This window comes from Aspergillus udagawae (assembly GCF_001078395.1).
Source record: "Aspergillus udagawae IFM 46973 DNA, scaffold_5, whole genome shotgun sequence".
Taxonomy (NCBI): domain Eukaryota; kingdom Fungi; phylum Ascomycota; class Eurotiomycetes; order Eurotiales; family Aspergillaceae; genus Aspergillus; species Aspergillus udagawae.
In genome coordinates, this window is record NW_025091268.1 from 667,049 (window position 1) to 694,908 (window position 27,860).

Below are 27,860 nucleotides of genomic sequence, written 5' to 3' on the forward strand. Positions count from 1 at the left end.
CTTCTTATCGTGGCAAATGATCGGGAATTCGCAAATTAATTGCAGGGGTGTCTGTGTATTCTTCTCTGCTTCTTCTCCTTTTCCATCCAAATTCGGTTTCTTCCCCTGACCCTGGAATCGGGACGCTTAGATGGTGGGGCTGTTTCTGATCCACTGCGCTTTCGTCTTTTTGAATTCGGCCCCATTCATTCTTTCCCTACTTTGGACTGTTACCTTAGAAGTCACCTACCTAGGTACTCCGTATCTCTTGCTTGTAGACCATGCAAACCAGGTTGATTCTCGGTTTCCGATACTGTTGCGGAGTATAGTACTACTATGACCGAGGATTCATTATTTACACCGTACCTCTGGAGTTACCACTACAAGGTGGGCTGATAGACAAATGTACAGAGTGGCAACAGCCGGTGTCGATCAGGACCAGTCCCTCGTGTTGAGTGAAATTGTATCCGACTCGTGGGAAGGTTGGCCATGCTGCGGATGTACGAGGACTAAGAGTATCTACATTGGTTCATAGAAATGTAACCTCATCAAAACTACCTTACTTTACAGACGATTGCCATATGTGATACTTCTGACGTTAGAGCCATGAGAGCCATGAACTTTGTTGTAGTCTAGACACTTGCTATCCAGCATCATTATCCCTGAATGCCTAATATAAGGATGAACATTATTATTTCCTTCCCGTCATCTTTCTGCTACTACTGTTCTCCACTCCCACTCTTGATCCCAATCCTCAAACCTCAATGGTAGAAAGACCGTCTCCACCTCTCCTGATTTGCAATATTTACCTCCGAGCACCAAGCACTTCCCGAAAACCTACCTTGCGATAGTCTGGGCAACTCATACCCGTTTGAACTAGTACTCTGTAGTTACCAAGTTATCCGGAAGACCTCCTGAATTCAAAGTTTCGCCAGTGCCCAGTGCAACTCCAGATTCTTATTTTCCTCTTCCTTCTAGCTCTCTTTTCGTTCCCTCCTCCAAACTTAGCCAGTCCATTCTTTCACATACTCTCTTTATCAGCTATACACGGTTTTCTTCCTTTCGCTCCTCAGTATCCGACCACTGTCAACTCGCTGGAATGAATGAATGAATAGCTACTCCCTTTGAACAGCTGACGGGTAGGTTCTTGGTCCATTGTCCCATCTCCAACACTTTCGTTTGCGTTGCTATTTGCGTACCCATAGTGTTTTAGCAGCCGCAAGAATATGAGCCTCCCTAAAAAGGAGGAAGTGCGCACAGCAACTTCTTCTGACTACAAGGCTGACGGAATGCTAATTATATTTGGCTCTTTCAGAATGATCTAGCGACTCCGTTCTGTATTTTCGTATATCTCTTCAAAGAGACCCTCCTTCTACTCGAAAGCCTCCGGAACCGCGGACGGCCGCCATCAACCGCATGCGATCAATATAAAGAATCATGCAGCACATCAAAGGGCCCGAATTCCCCGAGCTGGCAAGGACACTGTCGCGCTCACGCAGCACTAGCATGTCCAGCGACTCCCAGCTCTCACGCATCCACCTTCTCTCTCCCCCACCTGTGAACCCTCCGCCCTCGTTCATTGCACCATCTGCAGCGGCTCAAATCATCACCGCTGACCAGGAGTTTAACACTGCGGACTTTGTGACTAGCGAAGAAGACAATGGTGCTAACGCGAGTGCTCTTGTCACCCCAGAGGCTCTTTCGGCTCTGAACGGGTTTCTCGACCACCTTCTTTACAACATTCTGGCAACCGCCAAGTCAACTCAATTGGCATGCATTCGACCGGCGATAGCCGACGTCCTCAAACCGCGACTCGCGAAAGAAGTCGTCTCTGCTGCAGATGATGAGCTGCGTGAGTACATGGGCGGCGAAGAAGATGAGCAATCTGAATTTCGCGGCGGGCAGACTTCCGGCAATGACTTTGACCTGGTCCGCTCCTGGAAGTTGACTCGGCTTCGATGTATGGTGTACACGAGGTTGGGCGACATGGAGGAAGACGATGAAGACGAGTACATCGCGCAAGACCGGCTTGTCGAGTCTGACGATGGGATTCCGCCGAGATTCAACAGCCACGTGGGCAACATCACTCCGGCCGCCGCGATATTTCTAACGTCTATCATCGAGCACATTGGAGAACAGGCCCTCATCATTGCAGGTGAAACTGCACGGTCCCGGTTGTCTTTGAAGCTCAGCGACAATCATGACGAAGTGACCGAATCTGGCGCAGAGCGAGGCAGTATGGATAGGTTAGTGGTGGAGGATCTCGACATGGAAAAACTAGCTTTGAACCCCACCCTAGGAAGACTGTGGAGGACCTGGAGAAGACATGTTCGAACCCGTAGCTTATCTCGGACGGTTTCGAGGGAGTCCTTTCAGCGTCGCAGATTGACTGCACCCTCGGCTGGCAGCAGAAAAAGCAGCATCGTTACTGTCGATGAATACCCACCCAGTCTGCCCGTGTCACCGGGCGTTGAGCACAACAAGGAGCTTGATCCGGCATCTGTCGCTCTGCCAATGAGCGAGCACGATGTTGAAGAGATTGAGATCCCGGGATTTGTGGCTGACTTGGATGGCAGCGAAGTGCATGACATACACGAGGTTCGGACCATGCAAGCTGTCGTAGCTCACAAAGTGCGACCTCGCAGCCTTATGGTACTCACCCTCGCACCTCCAAAATCCCCTTCACCCACAGGGAACTCCCCGATTACTCCACTCAGCGCACAGAGTGCCAGAGTTACTCGTCACGTTCGATCGCGGTCACTACCGAGCACCTCGTACCCGGAAGAGGATATTCCAAACGATGTCCCGGCTTCTCAAGCAAATTCCCCTTCCACCACCGAAGAACAGAAGCGCTTGGAGACGATGTATGAGCACGATGAGGATGACGAACCAGCGGTGCCAAACAAATCAGTCTTACGGAAAACTACAGTGACCCCACAAGTCGAGCAGCTTGAAACAGGCTATTCATCTGGTGAGCAGAAAGGCTCTGTTGTTGTGCAGGATGCGGCCACCGCATCTTCACCGTCGGCGGCGTCAGTTGACGCCGTCACAAGTCAAGCGAGTAGCACTGATACGTCAACGGCATCATTGAGCGATGAGCAAGAGTTAGTTTCAGAGGTTATCGAAGGACGTGGGTTATGCGAAGCGCCAAAGCTGGCCGCATTGCAGCGACCAAAACGGGTTACAAATAAGGATGCTTCTCAGGGTACCCCTGAATCGCCAGCGGAAGAAAAAGCGCTGCGGGCTGTGACTGTCGTTGGCCATGAACTGCAGATGCAAGGGGGAAGCTCCAAGCCATCCCGCCCTGCCGGCAGCACTGACGCCTCCAAAACCCCCGACGAGGACTTAACCGCCGCGCAAGCCCCTCCTGCCAGGGCGTCTGAATTTACCGCGGACAGCAAACCCTCAACATTGGCACCGGTCACAGCCGAATCCTCTAGAAAAGAGGTCACCGAACCGGTTTCCACAGCCGGAGAGGCAATTCTTCCTGATCGTCCGCGGACTCGGCCCGTGCCTGTTCCCTTGTCCTTGAACACCACAGGCCAGCAGTCTTTCGGGCCCACGAGCCCGGGATCAGCTACCCCTGTCAGTTCTGGGACTGAGCGCGCAGCGGTTCAACGGATATCACGCCCCTCAACCTCGGTAGCCTCGTCTACGTACCAAAAATCACGCCGGTCCGACAGTTTTGGCAGCCATCGGGAGAAGCGTCCAGTAACTGCCGGGTCAACTACGTCGCAGGTTTCGAGCAAGCTCAAGGGCCTTATTAGTCGCCAAACCGACACCGCTACTTTCCTTGTTCGCAGCTCTTCAGAAACCAGTAGAGCATCCGCTGTCACTCATGGCTCAGTATATGATGATAAATCGGGATTGGATGAATTGATTCAGAGCGAGGAGACAATTCATTATACCCTGACACCCAAAAACATGAGGGATATAGAGGTTTGTTCAAACTGAAAACCCTCTTTTGCAGACCCCCATAGCTGACCCTTGAAAAGGACTTGGACTCCCCCAGACGGCGGCCTCAGCGATCACCAACCGCGGATTTGGCCGATTTTCTCAAAAATACTGGCCCTCCTGGAAGTGAAACACCTAGGCCAAGGACATCCAAATCATCCTCTAGGGAACTGACCGACTTTCCAAGGGCATCGAAGTCTATGTCGTCCGAGAGGGCGAAATACATACCCATTCAGATACCTAGTATAGGGCCCGAGCAGAGAGACGGGAACTCCCCCCGCAGCGGCGCTCCACGTCTGGAAGCGCGTTCAGCTGTGTCACCACGAGGGCATCGGACAGCCGAATTAATTGAATTTCTCCGGGAAGGACCGCCGAATATCGGGGCTCACCAGGTTCCACGCACAGTTGGCCCGTCTCGGGAGACCATGGACATGGACGAATTGAGACAAGGAGCTCCTTCTGTTGCCAGCACACGAGGAGCCTCAATGGCTACTCGGTCACTTGCTTCCGTCGGTTCTCGCACAGCCCTTCTCGAATCCGCCAACCGTTCAACTGCACAAGGCGGCTCCTCGGTTAATGCGGCCAATCTGTCCAGCTATGGGGATTCTACTGATCCTCAGCCGGCGCGGAAACAACGTCGGGTGCGGGATCCTTACGCTATTGATGACTCGGACGACGACGAATATCTTGAAGAGCTTCTAGAATCTTCCAAGCCTAAACGGGAGGAAGAGAGCCTGATAGATTTCCTGCGCAATGTTCCTCCGCCGGAGGTTGAACCCCAGCCTCTAGCCTTGAATATGCCCACATCGAAAAGTACTTCCACAGGATTTGGAAGTGCGTCAGCCATGAAGGCACGGCTTCTTCGGAATACTTCCTTTGACAAGACCCTTTCCGTGAAATCCTCGAAATCATCGCTGCGTCAACAACAACAAGAAGGTTCCTTGACGGGACAGTCGAATTATACTGTCAAGGTTGGCATGGAGCGCAACGGAGGAGCAGTGCACGCTGGATACGGGTTGTCCGCCGTGCCGGAAAAGCAGACCGAAACCAGTGCGTTAGCGAGCTTTCTCAGGAGCACAGGTCCTCCGGAGCCTCCTACTGATCGGCGACCCTCCTTGTCTGGTAGCAGAGGCAAAGATTCGAGTGGCTTTACCCGTCTGTTTGTTCGTCGCAAGAAGGTTGAAGTTTGAAGCACCAGATTATATATACCCCTTCTTCTTTTATTTTTCTCTCGTCTTGGTCTAGACCACTCTTCCAATTCCTTGCGACTATGAAATTGTTATATGGTTGGCAGATGACATGTGTCTTTGAGCGTTCTGAGCCAGTGACGAAACGTTCCTTGCGTCTTATTCTTCTTTGTGATACTCCTTGCAGTGATATGCCTACGATTTCTTTGCGCATGCAAACTTATGTTGGCTTTTTCTCGCGCTGCACTCACTTGGCTGTCTCATGTTTCTTTCCCCTTTCTTGTTTCATTGTCCGCATCAGGACTCTCCCAACTTGTTGAGAGAAGGCCTGCACTGGAGTGCGATTGTATATATAATGCTTTTGGGTCGCCAGTATTCGGGCCGCCCCCTGAGCCGCTACATTCTTTCTATGTCAGCAAAAAATTTCATATTATCCAGGATTATATCCACCATCAGCCCATCAACCGTAGAGACTAGTAGTGCGTTGACATCCGCGGCGAGGCCTGGACGTGCGTCGTCCACGATTCAGTCGTACTTTCCTTCCCAAGCAATTCCATAGAAGACGGCCTGATCAAATCAGTTCCATGTCTTCAATGCGAAGACAAGAATAGCATAGTTTCTGTGTTAGTTTGATACTACTGGAGGAGACGGAAAATCTTTAATCCGGCCATTCTCCGTAGACGCGGCGTGGCTTCAATAATGGTGTAAAGCCCCATCGCAGCTCAAATATACCGACAGAACAAGCCACGACCTCTTTGTCGGCCAATTATTCCTCGACAATGGGCACCTCCTCACGATCCAGCACGAGGACACTCCTCGGTATCTTCTTCCTGCTCCTTGTCCAGCTCTCATCCGCTTTGAAATTCGACCTGCAAGCCAACAGCGGGCACAACGAGCGATGTATACGCAACTTTGTCTTCAAGGACCAATTGGTCGTTGTGACTGCTATTGTGAGCGGGCAGAAGGGTGATGGGCAGGTTGTGAATATGCACGTATGTTGATCCTTACCACTGCCCAGGGAGGTTTTCGGGTTTTGGTCGTGGGGCTACTTTCCGGCTTCGTTATTTACTGTTATCGGGGTTACTGGAGCGATGCTTACTGTTTTCTTTGCTATAGATTAAGGATGCGCTTGGGAATGACCATGGTCGGCCTAAGGATATCGCGGGCGAGACTCGTCAGGCATTCACCTCTGTTGCGGACACCGCGTTTGATGTTTGCTTTGAGAATAAGCTGGTTTCCCACCGTGAGTTTTCACCCTTACTTTACCTAGCTTCGCATGATACCGCGGCGTGGATACCGCGGCGTGACTGTTTTGACTCGGGAGCTGATCTAAACCGGTCCAGATGGTGTTGCAAACCCGTACAAGTCTGTCGAGCTCGATGTCGAGATTGGCGCCGACGCCCGTGACTGGTCCAGCGTTCAGGCTGCGGAGAAGCTCAAGCCGGTCGAAACTGATCTCCGTCGTATCGAGGAGATGGTGGCGGAGATCGTCAACGAGATGGAATACCTGCGGGCCCGCGAACAGAAGCTGCGGGATACAAATGAGAGCACCAACGAGCGCGTGAAGTGGTTTGCTTTTGGCACTATGGGAATGCTGGTCGGACTGGGTGTTTGGCAGGTTATATACCTCAGGGCTTACTTTAGGTATGTTGAGCTCCCGTGTCGCTCTTTCCGTCGTGGAGTTTGATGGTGTCGTGGCTAACTGCTGCTCTTGTTACGAACAGGTCGAAGCATCTTATCTGAGATCTTGTCGTGTTGTGTTTTGATCCCTACCTGTCTCATGTGGACAAGGTTGCTCATGGTTGATTCTCCGTTGAATTACATGACAGACACGGAGTTTTCAGTCGTATTTGAGGGATTCGGCCTCGTGTATTTTCAGGTATATTTATGGTGCATTGCTTCAATTTCCGTACTTATGAAATGACACCTGTAATGAATAGAAGTGCTTCCAGGGTGTGCTCCTCCTTTGTAGTACTATATCACTTGAGAAATGAGCGTCTCACGCCTTCACCCTGACTGTTCTGGGATTTATAACCGGAGACGCCGCTACTCGTAGGGAGTCGTTGTGAAAGGGTTTTGGCGATGAGACCAAGCTTTTGCAACATGCAGTTACATCTGAATTCCTCTAATCCATCTATTTGATACATTGTATCCTTGCTGTCGGTAGTGATCTCAGTCAATTTCGTCTTGTACTCGAGCTATACCAATCTCAATCGGCATGTTTAATTGGTGCAAACGCTGCAAACAGCACGCAGCATTGCCGCGGATGATGTCAATTCCGTGCCATTATCTAATGTGCCTACTTTGGATATTGGGCTTCATTGACTAGAGACACTCCGCTGTTAAGCTTCTATTTCAAATTCGTCTTGACTAGAAGCTTTATAATGTCTGCCCCACGGCTCATTCAACGCCTTTCGCGACCCTCAAGGTCGCCTTTCTCCCTCACAGCAACAATTGTCCGTCGCTCCTTCGGCAGCTCGGCTGTTCGTCCAAATGATGGCGATGGGAAGGATCGAGCGCCCTCCACAGCTACGGAGCACCGCAAATATCAGACTTCGAGGCCCCCAAACCAAGCTGTGCCCCATTCAACTTCGACTATGACCAATGACTTCCCCAGTGTCGGCGAGAGAACCCCGCCCCCGGAGGTCTTGAGCTCGGTCGATCCGAACTATAAGCCGGTAGATCCTTATCCTGGCCGTGTTGAGCATTACACTGGTGGTAGACAGCAGCCCGGTGCGCAGAAACCGGAGCTTGGTGTTGGGGAGATGGAAGGGATTACCTTCAAGGTTGAGCCGCTGAAGCGAACTGGAGAGGACCCGGCGACCATGAGGGCTCGCTTGTTGTGTAAGTTTAGTTCTTGCCGTTCGCTTCCTACGGTCCTTGGTCCTTGAAGCTAATAGAGGGACCAAATGCAGACCAGAGTAGAAAGCGAGGTATCCTCGAGTCGGATCTGCTGCTATCCACATTCGCCGATGTCTATCTGAAAGATATGACGCCAGAACAGCTCCAGGAATACGACCGTTTCCTGGACGAGAATGACTGGGACATCTACTACTGGGCTACGCAGGATCCCCCGTCTGCCGAGGATGGCCCAGCCGAGGATACCGTCACAGAGACGTGGAAACGCACCGGAGCCAAGAGCGGTGAGTGGAAGCAGACCGTTGGTGCTTACAAGGCTGCGTATAGGCCTGTCCCCTCGCGGTGGGCCGACTCGGAGGTCCTCAGGCTTCTGAGACAGCATGTGCGCGATAAGAGCGCTGTTGGATTCCATGCTGCGAAGAACAAGAAGACTGGGGGTACTGGGCTGGGACGAATGCCCGATATCCAGGTCTTTGATAAATAGACTTTTACTGTTACTACTAATGGGCAGATCAAGGTATGACGCAAAGGGACGGATATTTGTGTACTGTATATCTCAGCTTGTACTATATAGTATGCCTTGAATATTTTGATGCACTCTCTGCTCGAGATATCAAAGCCTTCACAGCATTGTCTCTTATGGTATCCCAGGGTACGTGACTATAGTCCTCGGCGTATGCTAGGGTGCTGGTCGTTGTATGCTCAAATTGGTCAACTCGCAGAATCGCGATACGACCATCATAACCTGGATGAATAAGCTCATCTCAACCTTTCGATTGCAGTGAGCTATCGAGATCTTTACTCTGTATAGTTCCGGGTCATGTGACTCGCTTAGGCTTAGGGCTTGGGGACCACACAACCAGCGGCAGAACGGGCTAGTTTAGGGCTTAGGCGGGCAACGCTGGTTCTGCTCCTCCATCCTCAAGCGCTGCGATTTTATCTCAGGCCCAGAGTCAACGACAATTGCTCCGCCCGCGTTCATCCTCCTCCCTCCTCTCGCGGCCCCTTCATCGTCAATATGGCTGAGCAGATGGTTCTTCGTGGTACCCTTGAGGGCCACAATGGCTGGGTTACTTCCCTGGCTACCTCTCTGGAGAAGTAAGGGAATACCGAATATCGAAAAAATTGCAAGAAAATCATATGCCGAAAGGATGAAGAAACGTTTGTTTTGGAAGACTTTGGGCATTGGTTGAGCACATGGACAAATAGATTCTGACTTGGATGTTTCTTTCGAATAGCCCCAACATGCTGCTCTCTGGCAGTCGCGACAAGACCCTGATCGTCTGGAACCTTACCCGCGACGAGCAGGCCTACGGTTACCCCAAGCGCAGCCTCGAGGGTCACTCCCACATCGTCTCTGACTGTGTATGCTACCCGAAATCCCATTGAGCTTATAGAGAGTACAAGGATTGGCAATCGCTGGTGGAGGAAGCCGAAAAAGTATCACGAGATTGGCTGACCGCGTGTGTGTTTCCGTGCAGGTCATCTCCTCCGACGGTGCCTATGCTCTGTCCGCCTCCTGGGACAAGTCCCTCCGCCTGTGGGAGCTCGCTACCGGCCAGACCACTCGTACCTTCGTTGGCCACAACAACGACGTCCTCTCCGTCTCCTTCTCCGCCGACAACCGCCAGATCGTCTCCGGTTCTCGTGACCGCACCATCAAGCTGTGGAACACCCTCGGCGACTGCAAGTTCACCATCACCGACAAGGGCCACGCCGACTGGGTTTCCTGCGTGCGCTTCAGCCCCAACCCTCAGAACCCCGTCATCGTTTCTGCTGGCTGGGATAAGCTCGTCAAGGTACGTTTATCCAGTCTTCCCTGGCGCGATGTACACCCGAATACGAAACTGTCTTCCCAAATGATGTTTTGCATAAACGTATTTGCTACTTCAGAGCCTTCCACGGCCATGAGACAAACATTCACCAATGCCCTGATGGACACTTCGCAATTTGATTTTGCACCTTTTTGCATGGGACTAGCCCGTTTATTCTCCTGCGAGGTTGAAGCTAACACAACGTACCCATTAGGTTTGGGAGCTCGCTTCCTGCCGCCTCCAGACCGACCACATCGGTCACACCGGTTACATCAACACCGTCACCATCTCCCCCGATGGATCCCTCTGCGCCTCCGGTGGCAAGGACGGCACCACCATGCTCTGGGATCTCAACGAGTCCAAGCACCTCTACTCCCTCCACGCTGGCGACGAGATCCACGCCCTTGTCTTCTCCCCCAACCGCTACTGGCTCTGCGCCGCCACCGCCAGCTCCATCACCATCTTCGATCTCGAGAAGAAGAGCAAGGTTGATGAGCTCAAGCCCGAGTTCATCGAGAAGAGCTCCAAGGCCCGTGAGCCCGAGTGTATCTCTCTCGCCTGGAGCGCTGATGGCCAGACTCTGTTCGCTGGTTACACTGACAACAAGATCCGTGCCTGGGGTGTCATGTCGAGGGCATAGATGATGACGAGCGTTTAGGCGGAGGAGAGGAAATCCATGTTTTTTCTTTGTTATAAAAAAGAAAGCGCTGGCATTGGTTGGAATGTATGAGCCATGAGCAATGAAGCACTCCGGGCCTGGGCCCAGGGTTTTTCTCCGACATGTCTAGCTTACTTGATTCGTTATAAACTTCGTACGTCTGGAATCTTGTCAAGGTCGGCATGCCGAATGTTCTAATACCAATTAAAAAAACATACTATAAAAATCTATTTATCTTCCTACTCTTCAATCGTATCACTGCCGGTTGATGGGGGCTTTGTCTACATAGTGCCCTCTTTGAGTCAACTCGCTGCTGAAACATGGCGATTTACGCCTCTTGACAGTCGATAAGGTAGCAACCTCGAATTGTTTTCATTTTTATACTATTGTACAGTCATGACATGGCCTCTGTGTTGTACACAGAATGCCATCATTTCTTCAATTGCGCCAGAGCTTCCTCCACATGCGCGGCATTCTCTTCGAGTCCCAACCCCCGAGCTAGAGACTTGGCCTCCATCCAATACTGTTCGGCTTCTTTCCGCTTACCCTGCAGATGAGCAATTTCTCCCAGGTTATACAATGCCGCAAGGCAGGACATATCACATTCTTCGTCGCGGATAGGAGGCTGCAGTTTAGCAGCAACGTCTAGGGCCTTTTGGGCCCACTGGTTGCCCGAGTCGATGAGCTGTTGAGGTGCGGCAGTAGACCCACGGGAAGGAGTCTTCTTGTGTAATTCCCCGGTGATCGCGGTAGACACGTCGGCGAGGAGCGTCACCTGCTTGCAAGAGGGGGTGCTGCCTTCGTCTGTGCGCAGGAGGTCCAGCGCGCGCAGCAAGAGTGGCATGGCGAGCTCATTCTTCTCCTGCTTTAAATATGTCTGTCCCAGATCTGTGAGTGCAGTGGCAATCTCGGAGAGATTCAGCCAGGCTGTACTGGCGTCTTCCGAGGCACTCCCGACGGGAAGTCCGAGCTCCTGGCGACGGCGGAGCTCCTTCAGACAGAGTTCCACCGCGGCTTCCTGGTAGCTTTCGGCTTTCTTCTCGTCCTGGATGTGGTCGCTTGCGTACAGCTCTGCGAGTTTCATGTGGATGCCGACTACCTTCTTCAGGACCTTGTCTCGCTGACGGTCTTCGTACTCGTCCAGCTCCTTCATCTTCTGATGCATTGCTAGCGCGTCCGGATCGTCGATCTGAATCGCCTCCGTCACCGCTTCAGCTTCAGGCCTCTGTGCATCCTTCTTCTTTCTACCTTCTTCCACCCACTTCAGGCACTCGGTCTTTGTGCGCTCGAGGACCTGAATGGCGGGTTTCACCAGCCCGGCCTTCTCAAGCATCATCGATACCTGGATATGTATTCCTATCATCTCATCAGAGAACGGATGCATGCCCAGCTCGACCGCCTTCCTCAAAGCCTCCTTGTATGCCTTCAGCGCCTTGGCTGGATTGAGATCAACTTCAGTGTAGTAGACGGCCGTCCGGAGTGACTCGGCAACTGGAGGTGGGAATTTGTGATACTGCGGGCCGACGCGTGTCAACTCCACGTAGGATATATATGCGAATATGGCAGTGGCTCCGGCGAGGGAGATAATGGCGAGTGGGAGGAGGATGGGATTCTTGCGCCAGATTCCTTTCGACGCTTCCTGGAAGCCGCGTTTCATCCGCTGTCCATAGCTAAGTTGTCGGCATTGAGGACGGGTATGTTGTAGTAAAGAGAATGGGGTTTGTGATTGTGTTTGAAGTGATGATCTGGTGCTGTTCCCCGTTTGACATCTGTGTGACGCCGTGCGTGTCGAGAGAGCTCTGTTGCATTGTAGGTTTCTCGGCCTAACGATGAAGGCGCAGGCGCGCCGTGATGCTGTACTAAACATTGTCTGATTTTTCTGTGAATCGTCAAGTCATGAACTGGCACCCGATCGTATGTTAGGTGGTGAAACTGTGGATGAAAGCGATCGAAAAACTGCGGCGAGAGAGACTGAAATTCAAATCGAGCATCTATCAAATTCAAGGGTTTTAGTGGTCCAAGCTTCTCCACCTGCGGATATGATATGACGTCGAAGTCATCTCTCTGCGCCAGCACTATCGCTCTTTCAATAGCTGTTTCATCTTCAGAAATAATATTCTAAATCAACGTGCGCAATAACTTCCTGGTGTAGGAACGTGGCGCCTCCAACATGTGTGGACGGTATGCCCTTGGAGTGGTGCGTAGCCCCCGATAATCCCAGTGCTTCTATGTGTCGTGCTGATCTTATCGCTAGCGGATGGCATTTGTCCGACGCCGTCTGCAGGAGCAAGGCATGCAGGTTGACGAGGTCCCGGAGGACGATGAAGTGAGAGAAACATACAATTTTGCACCAGGGTCTAACGGTGCTGTCTACCGAGCCGATGTCTCTGACCGCGGGTTCGTTGACGACGCGCAAGAGCAAGACACTACAGACCACCCGCAGGAGCTATCTTCAGAAGCAGTCGACAGTGTAGAACAAGACCATGATAGGAAATGGAGGTACAAGATTCAGAGCATGAGGTGGGGCCTCATACCATTTTGGACAAAGAGGAAACCTGATTACGGATCTCTGATGCGAACGATCAATTGTCGTGATGACTCTTTGATCGAGGATCGCGGGATGTGGACGTCCATGAAGCGGAAGAAGCGATGCATTGTGATCTGCCAAGGCTTCTACGAATGGTTAAAGAAGGGACCTGGAGGTAAGGAGAAGATCCCTCACTTCATCAAGCGCAAGGACGGGGATTTGCTGTGCTTTGCCGGACTGTGGGATTGCGTGTCGTATGAAGGTATTGAATCCTGTCTGCTATCTTTGCGATGTTCGTCGTCCGCTGACGTCCAGGTACAGGCTCGGACGAGAAGCTTTACACATATACCATCATCACGACTTCGTCAAACCCGTACTTGAAATTTCTCCACGATCGAATGCCAGTGATACTCGAGCCCAACAGCGAAGCGATGAAGATGTGGCTGGATCCCGAACGGATAACTTGGTCCAGTGAACTGCAGTCCATTCTGAAACCATACGAAGGGGAATTGGAATGCTATCCGGTCTCCAAGGATGTTGGCAAGGTGGGAAACAACTCGCCCGACTTCATCATTCCGATCAACAGCAAGGACAATAAGAGTAATATCGCCAATTTCTTCGCCAATGCGAAGAAACAGAAGGGTGGAGCGGTCTCCTCCTCAAGGGATGAGGACGCCAAGGAAACCTTGCACTCTGTCGAACAAAAGGTGGTGAAAGATTTGGATGAGCCGCGCAAGACCCAGGACAGTCAATGGAGTGAAAATAATGCTCCGCTGCCAGAACCAGGCGTCAAAAGAGAGTACCCTCCGGACGGCGATGACATTGGCAATGAAGCCCCGAAGAAACAGAAAACCGAGCCAGCACCTTCACCCTCCCCAACAGAAAAGGCTCAAGAGCTCAAGGCTAAGTCTGAGCGGAAGACGACCACATCGAGTAGAAAAACGCGAAGTGCAACACACAACGACAAGCCTCTAAAGAGAACAAATGGGAAGACGACTGATGGTTCTCAGCGAATCACAAAATTTTTTCAGAAATGACAGCCACAAATGCACAGGCATCATGATGGTATGCATAGTGTTTTTGCACCCTTCAAAATCAGGAAAATGGGTCGTGGCTTGCAGTACAATCTATCCGGCCTCAACACGCGCAGACACTGAGCCTGCATTGCGGCATAGCAGCCCAATCACCTAATGACAAATGAATGTAACGAGCCAACTGTCCAGCAGTTTCCATACTCATAGTGTTCACATATGTGGTATTATAGTACACGTGAGATCATGGTGTTACATAGCTCGGTATAACCCCCAGCGTGAAGCGGAGGTTGCCTTATTGTAGCTCACGTAGTCTTTGTACCAGCTTCTCTCTTAGAAAAGGACTCAATCCGAGTCTGCAGCGCAACATGTCAGATTCAGAACTAGTCGAAGGACGAGGGCACTCACATTCCGTCTCTAGTAACGATTCTGTAAGTGCCTGTTTTCTGGTTAGCTCGAAATTGCGCCAAATTTGCCTCATGAGTATGTAATCGTACCGCTTGGCTGATAATTCCCATTGTCTCCGACAAATTTCCCGTTCGCATCAACTTCTAGACTGCCGAAGATATCCTCGGGCCTACCAGCTCGTTAGTGGTTCAATTGGACACTCGGCGAAAAGGGTTGCTACCATGCAATACGACCAAACTCCGGAGGTCTCCTGCTGTCGGAAAGGTGTATCCAGCCGCCTCTACCAGCAGAGCCGACACCACCCTGGCCACTGGCTCCCCCGCTAGAGTCCTTGCTCTCTCGCCGTCTTCTGCCACCCTGTCCTGTCATCAGGAATCCTCCCGAGCCTATATTAGCCCCAGATGTGGAAACCATAACTTGGGCTTGAGAGATAGCGTCCGGATCTTTGTGGCCGTACTCAGAAATGACCTCTTGTAGGATCTTCAGGAAGTTGGAATTCCCCCTGAAAGAGTCCGTCGAAGGAGGTAGCTTGGATGTGACGCCAATTGCTGTTTTGGGATTGACAGGCTCTGAAGACAAGAGCGACAAGGTATGACTTCCACTTTGGGGTTTATTCGAGAAAACATACTGTGACTGTGAGCCCGAGAAATGGCAGACACTGTCAGAGTGGCCGCAAAACTTACGATATGGGGATTGCCTTCTAGGGTAGACAGTGTGCGAATCTGGCACCATTTCGGTAACCTGAGCGGCTGTCGCGCAAAGGACATGGACGAGATCATATTGTAAATATATCGCTGACTCGAGGAGCAGTCGATCGGTTTGCACAGAATTATTTGGAGCTTCAATTGCTGCTTTGCCTATGACGCTGTTGAGACAAACAAGACAAAATCATGTGATCCTGTGGAGTTCGATACCAGCAATTTATTGTTGCTGCTTTTGTACGCCTTGCGACGGTGTTCCATGCCTTTCCTCCCATTGACGATTTTGCTGATGGCTTCCTTCCATTCTTTATCCGGATAGTTGAAAATGCTCCTTTCAGGAACCTTTCCGTAGGATGCCGCTGAATTAGTGATACCTGACGTTTCGACCGTGGATTCCTGCGCATCCCCTTGTAGCGTGGGAAGTAAGCATCGCAGCCTTAGTTTGGTTGTTGATTGTATCTCATACCTTGCATGATACCCCAATTGATTATAAAGCAGTCATCTTGAGTGGCTGCTACTTGATTTCTTCTCATGTGATTTCTTTTATCAAATAACGGACAACTATGGCGACCCCATCTACAAAACAAAATCCGGGAGCAACCCCAACCCACTTGGCCTCTTCTCCTCGACCTACTGGCGCGCATATGGCAAGACCCATAACGCATAAGTCACCATCAACAAGGACACCATCAGCATCGGGATATGGCCATGGTCATCAGCCAAGTGTATCCGCTCACCAATATGCTACTCCTCTTGCTGCAACAACAGGCATTGAGGATACTGTCACCTTCAGCTCACCATCTGCCTTGCTAGCGCTGGGTGGCTACGGTGGGATCAGTCCGTCTCCTGCCGGTCATGATGCTCTAGTTGTTCCGAGTATGAATGAGCATGATATCCAGGCGCTAGGAATGCAAGGTATCAAACTTGGATCTGCTCGAGATAATGACGAAGAGCGGAAAAGACACATTGAAGATGTTGTCCAGCTCCTACGGACTCGCATATTCGGCAGAGCAGTCTGCAGAGAGGGCATTGAGCGTCTAGTTCAACTCGAAGGATTTGAATCTATCTGGCAGGAGGACAATCTGAACATTGCCGGAAACTTCGTTGACCTTGAAATCGAATTCCATCGCGGCCAGAACGTTGTGAAAGACGTCAGCCTTAGCTATGCAACACCGGACGCTACAGATGGCGAACGGCGGGAAGAAGCTACTGCTGTACTGAAGCGAGATCTTGTGCAAAACCCGAAAGACGGAGAACGGGGCTCATGGAAATCACTGACCGGATTCCATGGAAACTTGCAGTGGCTGTCCAAGCATGACAGACTCAGTCAAGAGGTCAACTGTTTTGAGGCCATTGAGGGCCTCTACCAAAGCCTGAAGCGGATATGGGATGAAGAGCAGAAGCTTCCTAAATTCTCAGGTGTTTACGAACATCTATGTGCTGGATCCATTGGCCGACCAAGCCTTCACAAGGGGAGTCGACTCGGACTAAGCCTAGACTATTGGATCCATCAAGCGCATGTCTTAGACGCGAAGCACGCGAATTCATCTCCTGACGACATGGACATTGATGGGCCAGCTAATCGAGCGCTAAGTGAAGTCGCAGAGCCACAAAATGGAAAGTGGTTTGTAATGATCGAATGCGAAGAAGGCTATCCGTCACTTCGTGTATCGAAAGAATGGCTTGACTCTGATGTCCTCACAGTGGTCAACAATGCTGCAAATGGCTCCTCGAATGAGACTGCAGCTTCAGATATTGCAGTTGTCAACTGGGCTGACCCGCCTCCTACCCTGAGCTCCAGTGGCTCAGACGCAATGGCCCTTGATTCGAACATGCTGGGCTCCTCTGCACTGAACCGCCGTTTTGTCGCTCGAATGGAGCCACCTCTTGATGTTCCGATCCTCGCAGCTTCAGACATTTACAGGCACCTAGGCATTCAGCTTCCACACGAATTCCGAATGGTCACCTATGACGGTCTGCTAGTTCCTGGATGGTCACCTCTGTCAGCAACAGGTGCAGTAGGTCTTGGCACTGAGGATATAGCTCAGCCCGGCCGCAAAAGGCGCAGAACGTCTGTTCAAGGCTTCGACCAAGAAGGAAATACCTGCACGAAGCATCATAGTTACACCTTTCAGGCGTTTGAGTCGGTTGCAGGGCGGACGATGCGTGACATCCCCTTTTCACATCCGCGGCAACTTGCGGACGTTTTCCCAGTAAGTACATGTCGTGCTCGCACCGTACTAATCTGCTAACATTTGTACGCTTTCCAGATTTTGCGCCAGTATGCGTTGCTTGCGAATCTGATTCACAAAATATTTCGTTCGCCGCAAAAGGACGATGGATCAAAAAAGGACGTCGGACCAGCCACAGAGGGGTCTCTTAGGCAGCCGAATTCCTCAAAAGCGATAATGCCAACAAAGAAAAACAAAGTGATCGTTCTGAGCAATAAAGATCCGAATGAGCAGAAACTCGACTTCTTGTTGAATGGAATCAACAAGTCAAATGCTACTGCTACAGGCTCGGGGAAACACATTGCAATGTCACCATCAATAAGCCTGCATGAGCATGCTGCACGTCAGGAAGAGGTCAAGGTAGATGTGACCTTACGGACACAACTTGGACAGTCGCCAGTCATAATGTTACTTTTCACCGTGGAAGATCCTCGTTTGGCGAGTTCCTCTGCAGAGACTGCCCTGAGCAAAGTCTCTATCAGTTTGGAGATTGGCCCTAATGGCCGCATTTCAGTTGTGGACATGACTGGACTGCTGGATAATGAAACAGCGGCGGACAGTGAAAACGGTGCACATAATAGTGAGTCATACAAGCTGCAACAGAAGATAGCCAGGGTGCTGGAAATCTCCCAAGACATCGGGATATTGGTAGAATGGGTTGCGCGATGGGTACGGCAGCAAAAGGGACGTGGGTGAAACCTGTGACGAATGGCGGAGTCCTTCAAGTGGAGAGCAGCGTCTAATCAGCCTGTCGGCTGGCTTACCGTCCAATACAGTGCCTTGACTTCCACGTTGCAATATACTACTTCGTGCTGAGTGATAGGGCTGCATGAACAGCACTAGCCTTGTAGTGTTGCCACAAGGAACCTTGGCAACAGGTACTGCCTGACTGCTCCAAGGCTGCCAAAGATCAACACCGCGTCTACTCAACGGCCCCAGTTAGTTTGTTCAAGTAAGAGGTCCACGAGCCACACATGAAGCTGAGATCACAGAGTTTGGGCCAACCAAAAGGCTCCATATAGTTCACCAAAGGAGTACAGAAGGCACGCAGTCAAAAGTGACCTTGGAAAGGGACTCGCAATTGTAGGGGGCAAGATAGCACCGCATGAGTGGTAATTGAATGAACTGATGGCCACAATTCCACAATTGTCCTTTCTGGGAGGAGGCCATCATTAACAGCATCAAACGGCAATCTAAGGATATCTTCATCCACAACGCAGCGCAATCAAGCCATGCCTGACCTTCGCTTGTCTTGTATGTACAGTCGCTCACCGGTAAAGCAATTCATGCCACTTTGAAGTAAGACGATATGACCTCTTGAGGGACACCAGGTGTACGACGTGCCTGAACGGCCAATATGCGTGATTTATTAACAATATTTGAGTATCATGCAAGGGGCTATACACAAGCATCGTTTTCATTACGTATCAGAAGAATGGATCGAAGAAGTCTTCATGAGTTGCCATGCGAAATGCTTGACTCCTTTTTTGGTGCATGGCAAGGGGCATGGAATGTTTGATCAACTGCGCGAATTACTGTCCCTGACTATTCCGTGCTGCCTACAGTGCCCGCTACATTGATACACCGCAGATTGGGGTTTATGTCGCATGGATCTGATCCTGGTTTGCCAGGTGATCACCTGTGTGGTAGGACATATTCGAAGCATCTATCTATATGATGTTAGTGATCTCGAGTTGAGCATTCTACGTTTTTTACATGCAACTTCGATATTGGGTGGAGTACTCTGTAGAAACGTGCAAATGGTACCTGAGATGTGATAGTATCACAATAGCCGGGATCCAGTCAGCGCAGTTTGTCATGGTTCGACAAAATCGTCCAATCAGCGACTTGCGATAAGCAATTTCTCTGAGCGCGGAAATGACTGCCCAAGCAGCGGACGCGTTTGGCGACGGCAAGAACGATAATAATAATTGCGGTTTTTCTATTTCAAAGATTCAGGGTTCCTGAGATGCTATGCTGGACTGGAAATTATTTATTACCCGCTATCTATTGGACGATGCAATGAGCCATTTCATTGCAACCTAAATGTGTGAAGTAGTCAGTGAGGGATATATTTCCTATTACCCGCATATTGTTTTTTTTGGAGCTATCTTTTGGACATTGACGTTGCGTTTCGACTTTCGAAAAATTACGCCCATTTCGAGGCTTGCGAATTGCAGGACCGAAGTTACCGAGGCCACCGTCATAGACTTCTTTTTGTCCTCGGTCGTGAGTGCCTTCAACGGAACTTTTGAATTCAAATAGATCGTCAACAGTCGGCATCAGAAGTCAAAAAGTCAACTTCATATTATCGCATATGATCAAGGGCGAAACCGGACAGGTGGACACAGATGATGTATTCGATTTGTGGAGGTACGAATGACGCTAAGCTGCACCTGGATGTTTGCAGACCGCCACACACATGTTCTATTTATTACTGCACTAGCCGCACCACTGCGCCGCTATTGATAGAGAACGATGGCTGTGTTTCATTCCTGATCTGAATGTCTCTGATTCTCGTACAGAAAACAGAAGCTTCCAGGCCCATGATGGTAATAGTGACTATCTGTAGTACGGAGGACAGTGCTGCAAGGTTTCTCCATCGTCCACACAAAATGTAAATCAGCCACAGGGCTGAAGCTACAGCCACTCGTTGGCAGCTGATTCCTGAATCTCCCGATTCTACTCCGTTGTCGTTGGCCCTCTTGTCAAGAGAGGCCGGGAAGACTAAGGATTCACATCACCCAGATCGGACACTAGCAAGGGTCGCCACCCAAAAGTCTGGAGAAGATGGGTTTCTCCAGAATCATCTTGACGCAAGTGACTTTCTCACCAACGTCTCTATCCAAGTTCCAGTAAACCCCCAATGTTCCCATCGTTCGCCAATTTCGAGGCGGTGCAAAACGCACAATTATCCAATTACTGGTCCTCCCAAGTCCCAAAGTATACTTAGTAACACCAGTCCGGTTTCGGCGGCCCTCTGGCTGTCCAAGGACCGTTGCCACGCCCCACATTCGGCACTCGTCTCTTGGGTCGTGTATGTAATAGTTTTACCGGGTAAAGTGTACCCAAAATTAAAATTTCCCGCCTGAAGGGATGGTCAGATATGTCTGGAATCGTTATTGATTCCTACAACTATGACTCTGCAGAGAACTCGAACAGAAATGATGATATTACGGAGTAGTAACTTCTGATTCAGCCGCTAAGTTGATTCTTCTTGGCTGTCTAACATGGAATAATGTGGCAGGCGCGCTATGATCCACCCACGCGACATGGCGGGGTTTTTGAGGGGCAGTATAGATAAGGAATTGACTAAGAATATCCAAGCAAAATCCATGGGCTGATAAGTGCAGGTATGCGATTTTACGCTTTGTCATTTACACTGCAATTAATTAGCACTTGCCTGAAAAGTATTTGGAAATCATAATAGAAGGTCTCTTCCAATTGATCCTACCTTAGCCTGAGTATGTTGGATCAATTGTATGCCCAATTTCTCGGAATCATCTTTGTGGTTCCATCTTCTGGAGAGATAAGCACCCAGGGAACAATTACACAGTAGGATAATTGCTACGGAGTACTTCATACCTAACTAGTCAGACAGCCTGTGAATGTCTTCTTAAGGTCTGATGCATCCCGTAGGTTATTATAGCACAACTACCCAATAGGATTTGGGTCTCTTGCATTAGGCGCATGCATGATTCGTACTAATTGGGCGTTGCAATTGATATGCATCTGCCCCTGTCGCTGTTTGATAATACCTTTTAGCAACATAATCAAGCTGCTATCTTTACGACTGCTGTGTTATACACAAGCATCGGCCAATGTCATTGATATTGCTTTTGCGACAGAGTCAGCCGACACGTTATCGCACATCAGTACGAATGTATATTGACGAGAATTGCGAGAGGTCTTTATCAGTATGCATTATTCGGTAACAGTCGTTGCTCTGGCGTGGGGTGGAGTCTGGGGAAGTCCCAATCGCCTCGGTGACTGCAATCGATATTGATCGCTTTGACGGTAAAATTATTACATGATTTTATCAAAGAACTCCAGTCCATACTCCATATCCATCTGCCTATCAGAAATAAAAGATCTCGCATTACATGGCACATGCCTGTTCTGCCCGCGCAACCGGAGAAAGGGGTAGTCATTTTTGATCTATCTGATTTCCTAAACGGGTATTGTTGTATAGGTTGATGGATTTCAGTATGCATCCGTACATGGAGGACATTATTGGATTTTCGAGATTATTCATTGAGTGGAGAAGATCTATGCTTGAGTTAATTCTTGAGTTACAGTATCCTTTCTACAGTGGTAGAGATAATTTTGATATTATATGGTAGATCAGTTATGATGATGCTTATGAGGGATATATGGTTGGTATGGTACTGATTTGGTAATACCTTAATTCTGTACTAAATTCCGCCCACACTTTACTTTTGCCTCATTCCAGTTGAGAACCGGAATAATGAATGAAAGTATCCAGCACTTGATATTCTGGTGAGAACATTAGAAAGTAAAAGTCCTCAAATTTTATCCTGAACCAACAATTTTAGGTACAGAATACTTCGTAGAGGCCAGATGGTTCGATCATGCAGGCAGGCTGTAAATTGTGAACATTGAAGTGGATATGATGCTGACTGGTGGAATTGGTGTATTACGGGAAGGCGCCCAGCAACCAATGGGTAAGGTAATTTTCAAATTGTTTCCCTATCTAATTTTCAGTTTTGATGGATCTCCCAGTGGGTTTATTCTGGGTTCCTTCGTCTTTCCCGTAAAATAACTGATTTTTTGCCCCCCCCGGCGCCCCAAAGAAATTCAGTTGCCCTCATGTCGTCCTGCTTGCCTTAAATTTGAAGGATGTCCTCGCCCCCCCCCACCCGCTTTTCTACTGTGACTCCCATACATCCATTTCGCCTCATCTCCATCCTTCATTGTCATCCTCTTTTAACACTTAACCCTCCTTCTCTCTCTTATCTGCTCTTCAGAGTATCGTCGCTTTCATCCATCTCTGGATTACTGTCATCGTCAATCTCTCTGTCTACTGGAATCGACTTCATTTTGAGAAATTGAAGTTTTTGCGTGCTCTGCCTCTGCGAGCCTGAATTATTCGTCAAGAAAAGAAATCTCTCTATCTTCATATCACATATTCTGCCAATCATGGTGAGTCCTTCAATACATTCAATGCAATGTTTTGGGTGATTTTGTTGAAGACTGGTGTTCTGACTCATACCCTCTTACTATTAGGCTGAAACATCAACCGTCGTCTCCAACACGGAGAATGTGCGTTTCCTCTTTACTGATTTCACAATTTTTCCTTCAGCCGCCTCTGCGGTTCAGAGGAAACAGTCATACTGACTTTTGTGTGCTGGCAACAGCTCATGAAGTACATGAGCCTCGACCAACGAGGACATGTCCAGGCTGAGTACGTCTGGATCGACGCTGTCGGTAACTGCCGCTGCAAGACCAAGGTATGCGATTTTTTTTTTTTTTCCTCCCTTGCAGCAGATTCGATCCTACGTGTTACGTCGGAATGCGATTATGGAACATGAATTCCATATGAATGAGTGTACAATCTTGGTGACGAGATGAATATCTGGATATTGCTGGTTATGGTCACTGTGGGATGCCGGGCTGGCGAAGTGACAAGAGGCGTGCTGTTATCTTAACCCACACCCTCTCCCGATAAGCCCTGCGCACGGTGACTGGAAACTGCAAGCCATGATTTCATATCTGCACCTTCCCGTGACACGTGACAGGCGAAACAACGCAGCGCGATCTTGAGATTCATGTTTGCTAATTCGAACATTCGGCCATCTAGACTCTCGCCCAGCCTGTTAAATCTGTCGATGAGCTCCCTGAATGGAACTTTGACGGTTCTTCCACCGGCCAGGCCCCCGGTGACAACTCCGATGTCTACCTCCGCCCTGTTGCTATCTTCCCTGACCCCTTCCGACTTGGCGATAACATTCTCGTTCTCTGCGAGACCTGGGATTCGGATGGAACCCCCAACAAGTTTAACTACCGTCATGAGGCCAACCGCCTGATGGAAATCCACGCCAAGGAAGAGTTCTGGTTCGGTCTGGAACAAGAATACACCCTCCTCGGCACTGACGGCTGGCCTTACGGATGGCCCAAGGGCGGTTTCCCCGGTGCTCAGGGTCCTTACTACTGCGGTGTCGGAACTGGCAAGGTCTACTGCCGTGACATTGTTGAGGCTCACTACCGTGCCTGCTTGTACGCCGGCATCAAGATCTCTGGTATCAACGCTGAGGTCATGCCCTCCCAGTGGGAGTACCAGGTCGGTCCCTGCCAGGGTATTGAGAGTACGTCATAATCCACCTTACGTCAATACATAAGCCAGTGCTGACTAGATACAACAGTGGGTGACCAACTTTGGATGTCCCGCTTCCTGCTCCACCGTGTCGCTGAAGAGTTCGGCGTCAAGATTTCCTTCGAGCCCAAGCCCATCAAGGGTGACTGGAACGGAGCCGGTCTCCACACCAACGTCTCTACTGCCTCCACTCGTGCTGACGGTGGTATGAAGGCCATTGAGGCTTACATGCAGAAGCTGGGAGCTCGTCACAACGAGCACATTGCCGTCTACGGTGAAGGCAACGAAGAGCGTCTCACTGGCCGTCACGAGACCGGCAGCATCGACAAGTTCAGCTATGGTGTCGCCGACCGTGGTGGCAGCATTCGTATCCCTCGCCAGGTTGCCAAGGACGGCAAGGGTTACTTCGAGGACCGCCGTCCCGCCAGTAACGCTGATCCCTACCAGATCACCGGTATCATCGTCGAGACTGTGAGTTTGCACCTTTCATACCAAGGTTGAACTTTACTAACCACTCCATAGCTCTGCGGTGGCAACTAGATATCTTCGATATCCCAACAAAATGTGCAAACATTTCATTAGCGCTAGTATACCCGCCGGCGTCAACTGGGTGTAGAACTACAAGAGCGGCCTGGCAACGTGTGGAGCAAACATAGATTTCTTTTCTCGTTTTCCCATCCTTAATGTCGGTATTTCAGGTTGTTACTCTTACTCTCGAGATGCCAGAGCCTGCGCCTTTGCGTTCGTTACCCACTGCTGCTGTTGCATTTTTAATCAGATTTCTTTGTCTTCCCATGTGGGTTATGTGTCACGTACAGCATAGAGGACTTCTTTCCGAGGTGAAACGGAGCACAATCATTTGAGTCATGAACAATCAAGGTTCTGTAAAAAAGGCATGATTGCTTTTATGATAGTAGCATAGTGTAACTGTCATGCTATCTTTGCTGTATCCGCTGCAGTAGGTATAAGCTTTCTCTATATATACATATCGCTATATATACATATGCTGTCAAAACCACACATAAAAAGCGAGCAGCTATTAGTCTATTGATTATATTGCATGTACATACACTGCATGCTATCACAGAGTGCAGAAGCCAGTATCTATCTCCATCTTTCCAAAGCCAATATTGAGCAATCTATCGATTTCACCACTTGTCTTAAAGACTACGTGCCCTTGCGGAAGATGCGGAGAAGACCTGAAGGCCCCAAGCCCTGCAAACCACGCTGTTGAGCCTCACGCCTAGCGGCACCATCAACAATCTTGCCCGGCTCATCTACTCCGCGTGCGCGCCGCCTGCGCTCCGCTAGCCAAAGGCCCATCTGCATGATCACCGACGATAGGATGCTGGCGCACAGAATGCCCACCATGACGAGGTTGGATTTGCGGAACTTGGCGCGGCCGGGGGCAGCGCTGTCGCTGGGCCAGCCGGTGTAGAGGGCGTAGGTGGTGAGGATGCTGCCGAGGTTTCCCCAGCCGGAGACGACGGCTGCGGCGGCGGCGACGCCGACTTCGCCGTGGCGGGGCTGGAAGACCTCTGTTGTCCAGGACATGGTGATGGGGACTGTGGGGCCGAGGCCGAAGCCGACGATGAGGAGGCCGCCGTAGCGGGGCCAGGGGTTTGAGGGAGAGCCGGCGTAGGTTGTTAAGAGGAGGCCGAGGATCTGGAGGCAGACGGGGAGGGAGAAGAAGAGGGCGCGGTGTCTGTGGAAGCGGTCGGAGAAGGGGGTTACCAGGAGGATGCCGAGGAGGTCCATCTGCTGCTGTTAGTTTTGAATGTTGGATGTAGGATTGGGGGAGTGAGGGGCCTGACAAGCCAGATTGGGGCTGTGAGGAGACTCAGGTCGATCCCGCTCAGGGACTGATCAATCCCCCTGATGATGACGGTGGCGTAGTTCTGGACGCCGATGCCCACGCCTACCACGCCAAAGTACATGACTAACAGCGGCCAGAGGCGCCAATCGAGGAACACGCGGAGGAGGTCGCGGAGGGACCACTGCGGACGGTGGTAGACGCGCCTCAGGTCGTGGTAGTGGATCTCTGCGTCCCGGCCCGTGAGGGCGGGCGGGCTGCGTGGCAGCCACCGGAGATACTTGCGACGGGGGGGTTGGACGCCGGGAGCCAGGGGCCGGTCGGGAAGCCACCAGAGAAGGAGGATGCCGACGACGATGGTGATGACGCCGTAGACGAGGAACATCCATTGGAAGCCCACGAGGCCGCGCTCGCCGTCCATCTGCTGAAACCCTGCCGACACCAGGCCCACGACGGCGGCGGAGATCTGGGAGGCAGTGAAGTATTGGCCGATGCGTTTGCCCGTCCGCGAGGGAGGGTAGAAGAGGGTGAGGTAATAGGCCATTCCGGGCCACATGCCGGCAATGACGACGCCGAGCAGAAGACGGAGGAGACTGTGTGTGTGGTCAGAAATTGGCAACTCGAAAGGAGCAGGAATTAGACGTACTATAAGCTCCACGCTGCTTTCATGGCCGCCATGCAACTGCCAATGATACCCACGCTGATCACGATCCGGCTCATCCAGACATGCGGGCTGAGTCTGGTCATCAACAGATTCGACGGCAAGTCAAAGACCACATAGCAGACGTAGAACAAGGCGAGACCGGTCGAGATCTGATGAGGCGTCAGGTGCAGCACGGACCCGAGGTTGTGGCCTACTTCCATGTTCATCGTCTGTGCCAGACCGACATTGGATCGGATGGCAGAGCAGAGAAAGTACAGTACCCAGAAGGCAGGGATGATTCGGTAGTCCAATTTTCTGGATGACTGTGAGCGTTTTTCTGTGGCATCCCATGTCACGCTGAAACCCACCTATAGATGCGCTCAATCTCAGCGACGCTGGGCTCATCGCCAGATTCGACGTCATTCTGAGTGTTAGTTGATGGTTCCCGGACATTCTCGGTGTCTTGATGCTTTCCCATATCTCGGGGACATATTTCTTGTTCCGATGAGGACATGTTGAGGAGGCGATGGAATGAGTAGTGAGATACCGATTATGATTATAGCTGCATCGATTATGCAGAAAGACCCAGAGCAAGTAAGAATTCTTAATGATTAAATCAATTAGAAAGAACAAGAAGAACAGTCAAGTCGGAACCACAGAAGATAATGCAAACCTTCAACGTATCGAAGAGATCTGCAAGCCCCGCACGGCCAGAGAGGCTGAAGAGTCAAAATATCAGGACTGTGATGACCAACGTCAATTGCTACAGCACGGACGAAGATAGTCTTTCCACGCTGGCTTGTTGAAGATGGGCCTGATGATTGTCAATTAGCATGCGTCACCGTCCAGATAGACATGTAGAGTCTCATTTTCCGGAATAGGAAATGAGAGAGGAATTGAGACAGCAATAATCTCCTCCAGCCTTCACTATAGATAGACTTGCAGGGGAAATCAGTTCCTTATTCAACGTACCTGGATGATGAGCCAGGAACCGAGGCCGATTTTAGTACTTTATAGGCAGTAGTAAGTACCTTAGTACCCCTGTCAGGACTCAGAATAAGCAACAAGTCCCAACACTGATTGCACAGAACCCGTCAAAATCAACCAAGATCACAACAAAAATTGTAACGAGAAATGAAACCAGGATATCTGAATCTCCCAAGACTCGATCTCAATCTGCTCGTGGAGTGGACTTTTTGCAATCCGACAATCGGACCAACTTTTTCCTTTTTTTTATTTTTCTTTTTTTTAACCTTTTTCCTGAAGATTCGACGCTTAAAGCCGGAGCGGAAATTCGTCCCGCCCAACTTTGTTTGAACGCCGGTTTATCTATGTAGCTTCATCTTTGCCTTTCTTTTCCTCCCATGGCATCGTGAAAGAAAAAGCTCTATTCAATGAATCCTATTCCTTTGTCTTCTCCCAGCACCACTTGTTTGCCTAGCAACGTTACCTGTCGAACCAAGCAAGACGGGCTGGATCTATCTGGCAGTTGAAACATGCCAGACAAAGATGATCTTCATCAGTTGGTCCAGTTGGTCCAGTTGATGCGGGTTAGCCATTTGGTCTCTTACTAGTCTTGGCGAGGGTTGTTTGCTGGCGGAGCCCATGAAGTTGAGGAAGCCCAGATTGATCTCGTTGAGTTAACGAATGTCTACGAGTAAATGAACGTTCATCATTTTCTTTTGTAACTAGCTGTCCTTGAGTACTTAGCTTTAATTGAA

The 27,860-nt window shown here is 50.3% G+C and overlaps 10 protein-coding genes across 10 annotated transcripts; 7 read left to right on the forward strand and 3 right to left on the reverse strand.

The window, feature by feature from the left end:
• Positions 1 to 1,416: 1,416 nt before the first annotated feature.
• Aud_007048 (uncharacterized protein) lies at positions 1,417 to 5,123 on the forward strand (the record flags this gene model as incomplete). The annotated part of the gene is made up of 2 exons (XM_043291941.1): positions 1,417 to 3,918; positions 3,975 to 5,123. 2 exons carry the CDS (start codon positions 1,417 to 1,419, stop codon positions 5,121 to 5,123), a joined length of 3,651 nt encoding a protein of 1,216 aa, XP_043147876.1.
• A 776-nt stretch (positions 5,124 to 5,899) lies between these two features.
• On the forward strand, positions 5,900 to 6,863 carry Aud_007049 (emp24/gp25L/p24 family protein; the record flags this gene model as incomplete). Its single annotated transcript, XM_043291942.1, has 4 exons — positions 5,900 to 6,112; positions 6,237 to 6,363; positions 6,464 to 6,764; positions 6,845 to 6,863. 4 exons carry the CDS (start codon positions 5,900 to 5,902, stop codon positions 6,861 to 6,863), a joined length of 660 nt encoding a protein of 219 aa, XP_043147877.1.
• Positions 6,864 to 7,504: 641 nt separating this feature from the next.
• Aud_007050 (succinate dehydrogenase assembly factor 2) lies at positions 7,505 to 8,463 on the forward strand (the record flags this gene model as incomplete). The annotated part of the gene is made up of 2 exons (XM_043291943.1): positions 7,505 to 7,964; positions 8,036 to 8,463. 2 exons carry the CDS (start codon positions 7,505 to 7,507, stop codon positions 8,461 to 8,463), a joined length of 888 nt encoding a protein of 295 aa, XP_043147878.1.
• A 534-nt stretch (positions 8,464 to 8,997) lies between these two features.
• On the forward strand, positions 8,998 to 10,433 carry cpcB (40S ribosomal protein RACK1; the record flags this gene model as incomplete). Its single annotated transcript, XM_043291944.1, has 4 exons — positions 8,998 to 9,077; positions 9,218 to 9,344; positions 9,461 to 9,778; positions 10,008 to 10,433. The coding sequence occupies 4 exons, from the start codon at positions 8,998 to 9,000 to the stop codon at positions 10,431 to 10,433; spliced, it is 951 nt and encodes a 316-aa protein (XP_043147879.1).
• Positions 10,434 to 10,881: 448 nt separating this feature from the next.
• On the reverse strand, positions 10,882 to 12,318 carry Aud_007052 (TPR domain protein; the record flags this gene model as incomplete). Its single annotated transcript, XM_043291945.1, has 1 exon — positions 10,882 to 12,318. The coding sequence occupies one exon, from the start codon at positions 12,316 to 12,318 to the stop codon at positions 10,882 to 10,884; it is 1,437 nt and encodes a 478-aa protein (XP_043147880.1).
• A 303-nt stretch (positions 12,319 to 12,621) lies between these two features.
• Aud_007053 (SOS response-associated peptidase) lies at positions 12,622 to 14,015 on the forward strand (the record flags this gene model as incomplete). The annotated part of the gene is made up of 3 exons (XM_043291946.1): positions 12,622 to 12,648; positions 12,706 to 13,240; positions 13,300 to 14,015. 3 exons carry the CDS (start codon positions 12,622 to 12,624, stop codon positions 14,013 to 14,015), a joined length of 1,278 nt encoding a protein of 425 aa, XP_043147881.1.
• A 289-nt stretch (positions 14,016 to 14,304) lies between these two features.
• Positions 14,305 to 15,196, reverse strand: Aud_007054 (uncharacterized protein; the record flags this gene model as incomplete). The annotated part of the gene is made up of 5 exons (XM_043291947.1): positions 14,305 to 14,365; positions 14,418 to 14,448; positions 14,507 to 14,586; positions 14,638 to 15,044; positions 15,101 to 15,196. 5 exons carry the CDS (start codon positions 15,194 to 15,196, stop codon positions 14,305 to 14,307), a joined length of 675 nt encoding a protein of 224 aa, XP_043147882.1.
• Positions 15,197 to 15,681: 485 nt separating this feature from the next.
• On the forward strand, positions 15,682 to 18,045 carry Aud_007055 (RNA polymerase II mediator complex middle subunit MED1; the record flags this gene model as incomplete). Its single annotated transcript, XM_043291948.1, has 2 exons — positions 15,682 to 17,331; positions 17,389 to 18,045. 2 exons carry the CDS (start codon positions 15,682 to 15,684, stop codon positions 18,043 to 18,045), a joined length of 2,307 nt encoding a protein of 768 aa, XP_043147883.1.
• Positions 18,046 to 22,538: 4,493 nt separating this feature from the next.
• glnA (glutamate--ammonia ligase) lies at positions 22,539 to 24,223 on the forward strand (the record flags this gene model as incomplete). The annotated part of the gene is made up of 6 exons (XM_043291949.1): positions 22,539 to 22,547; positions 22,597 to 22,632; positions 22,728 to 22,820; positions 23,171 to 23,675; positions 23,733 to 24,154; positions 24,206 to 24,223. The coding sequence occupies 6 exons, from the start codon at positions 22,539 to 22,541 to the stop codon at positions 24,221 to 24,223; spliced, it is 1,083 nt and encodes a 360-aa protein (XP_043147884.1).
• Positions 24,224 to 24,850: 627 nt separating this feature from the next.
• Positions 24,851 to 26,653, reverse strand: Aud_007057 (putative MFS transporter; the record flags this gene model as incomplete). The annotated part of the gene is made up of 4 exons (XM_043291950.1): positions 24,851 to 25,441; positions 25,498 to 26,089; positions 26,143 to 26,454; positions 26,508 to 26,653. 4 exons carry the CDS (start codon positions 26,651 to 26,653, stop codon positions 24,851 to 24,853), a joined length of 1,641 nt encoding a protein of 546 aa, XP_043147885.1.
• Positions 26,654 to 27,860: the final 1,207 nt, after the last annotated feature.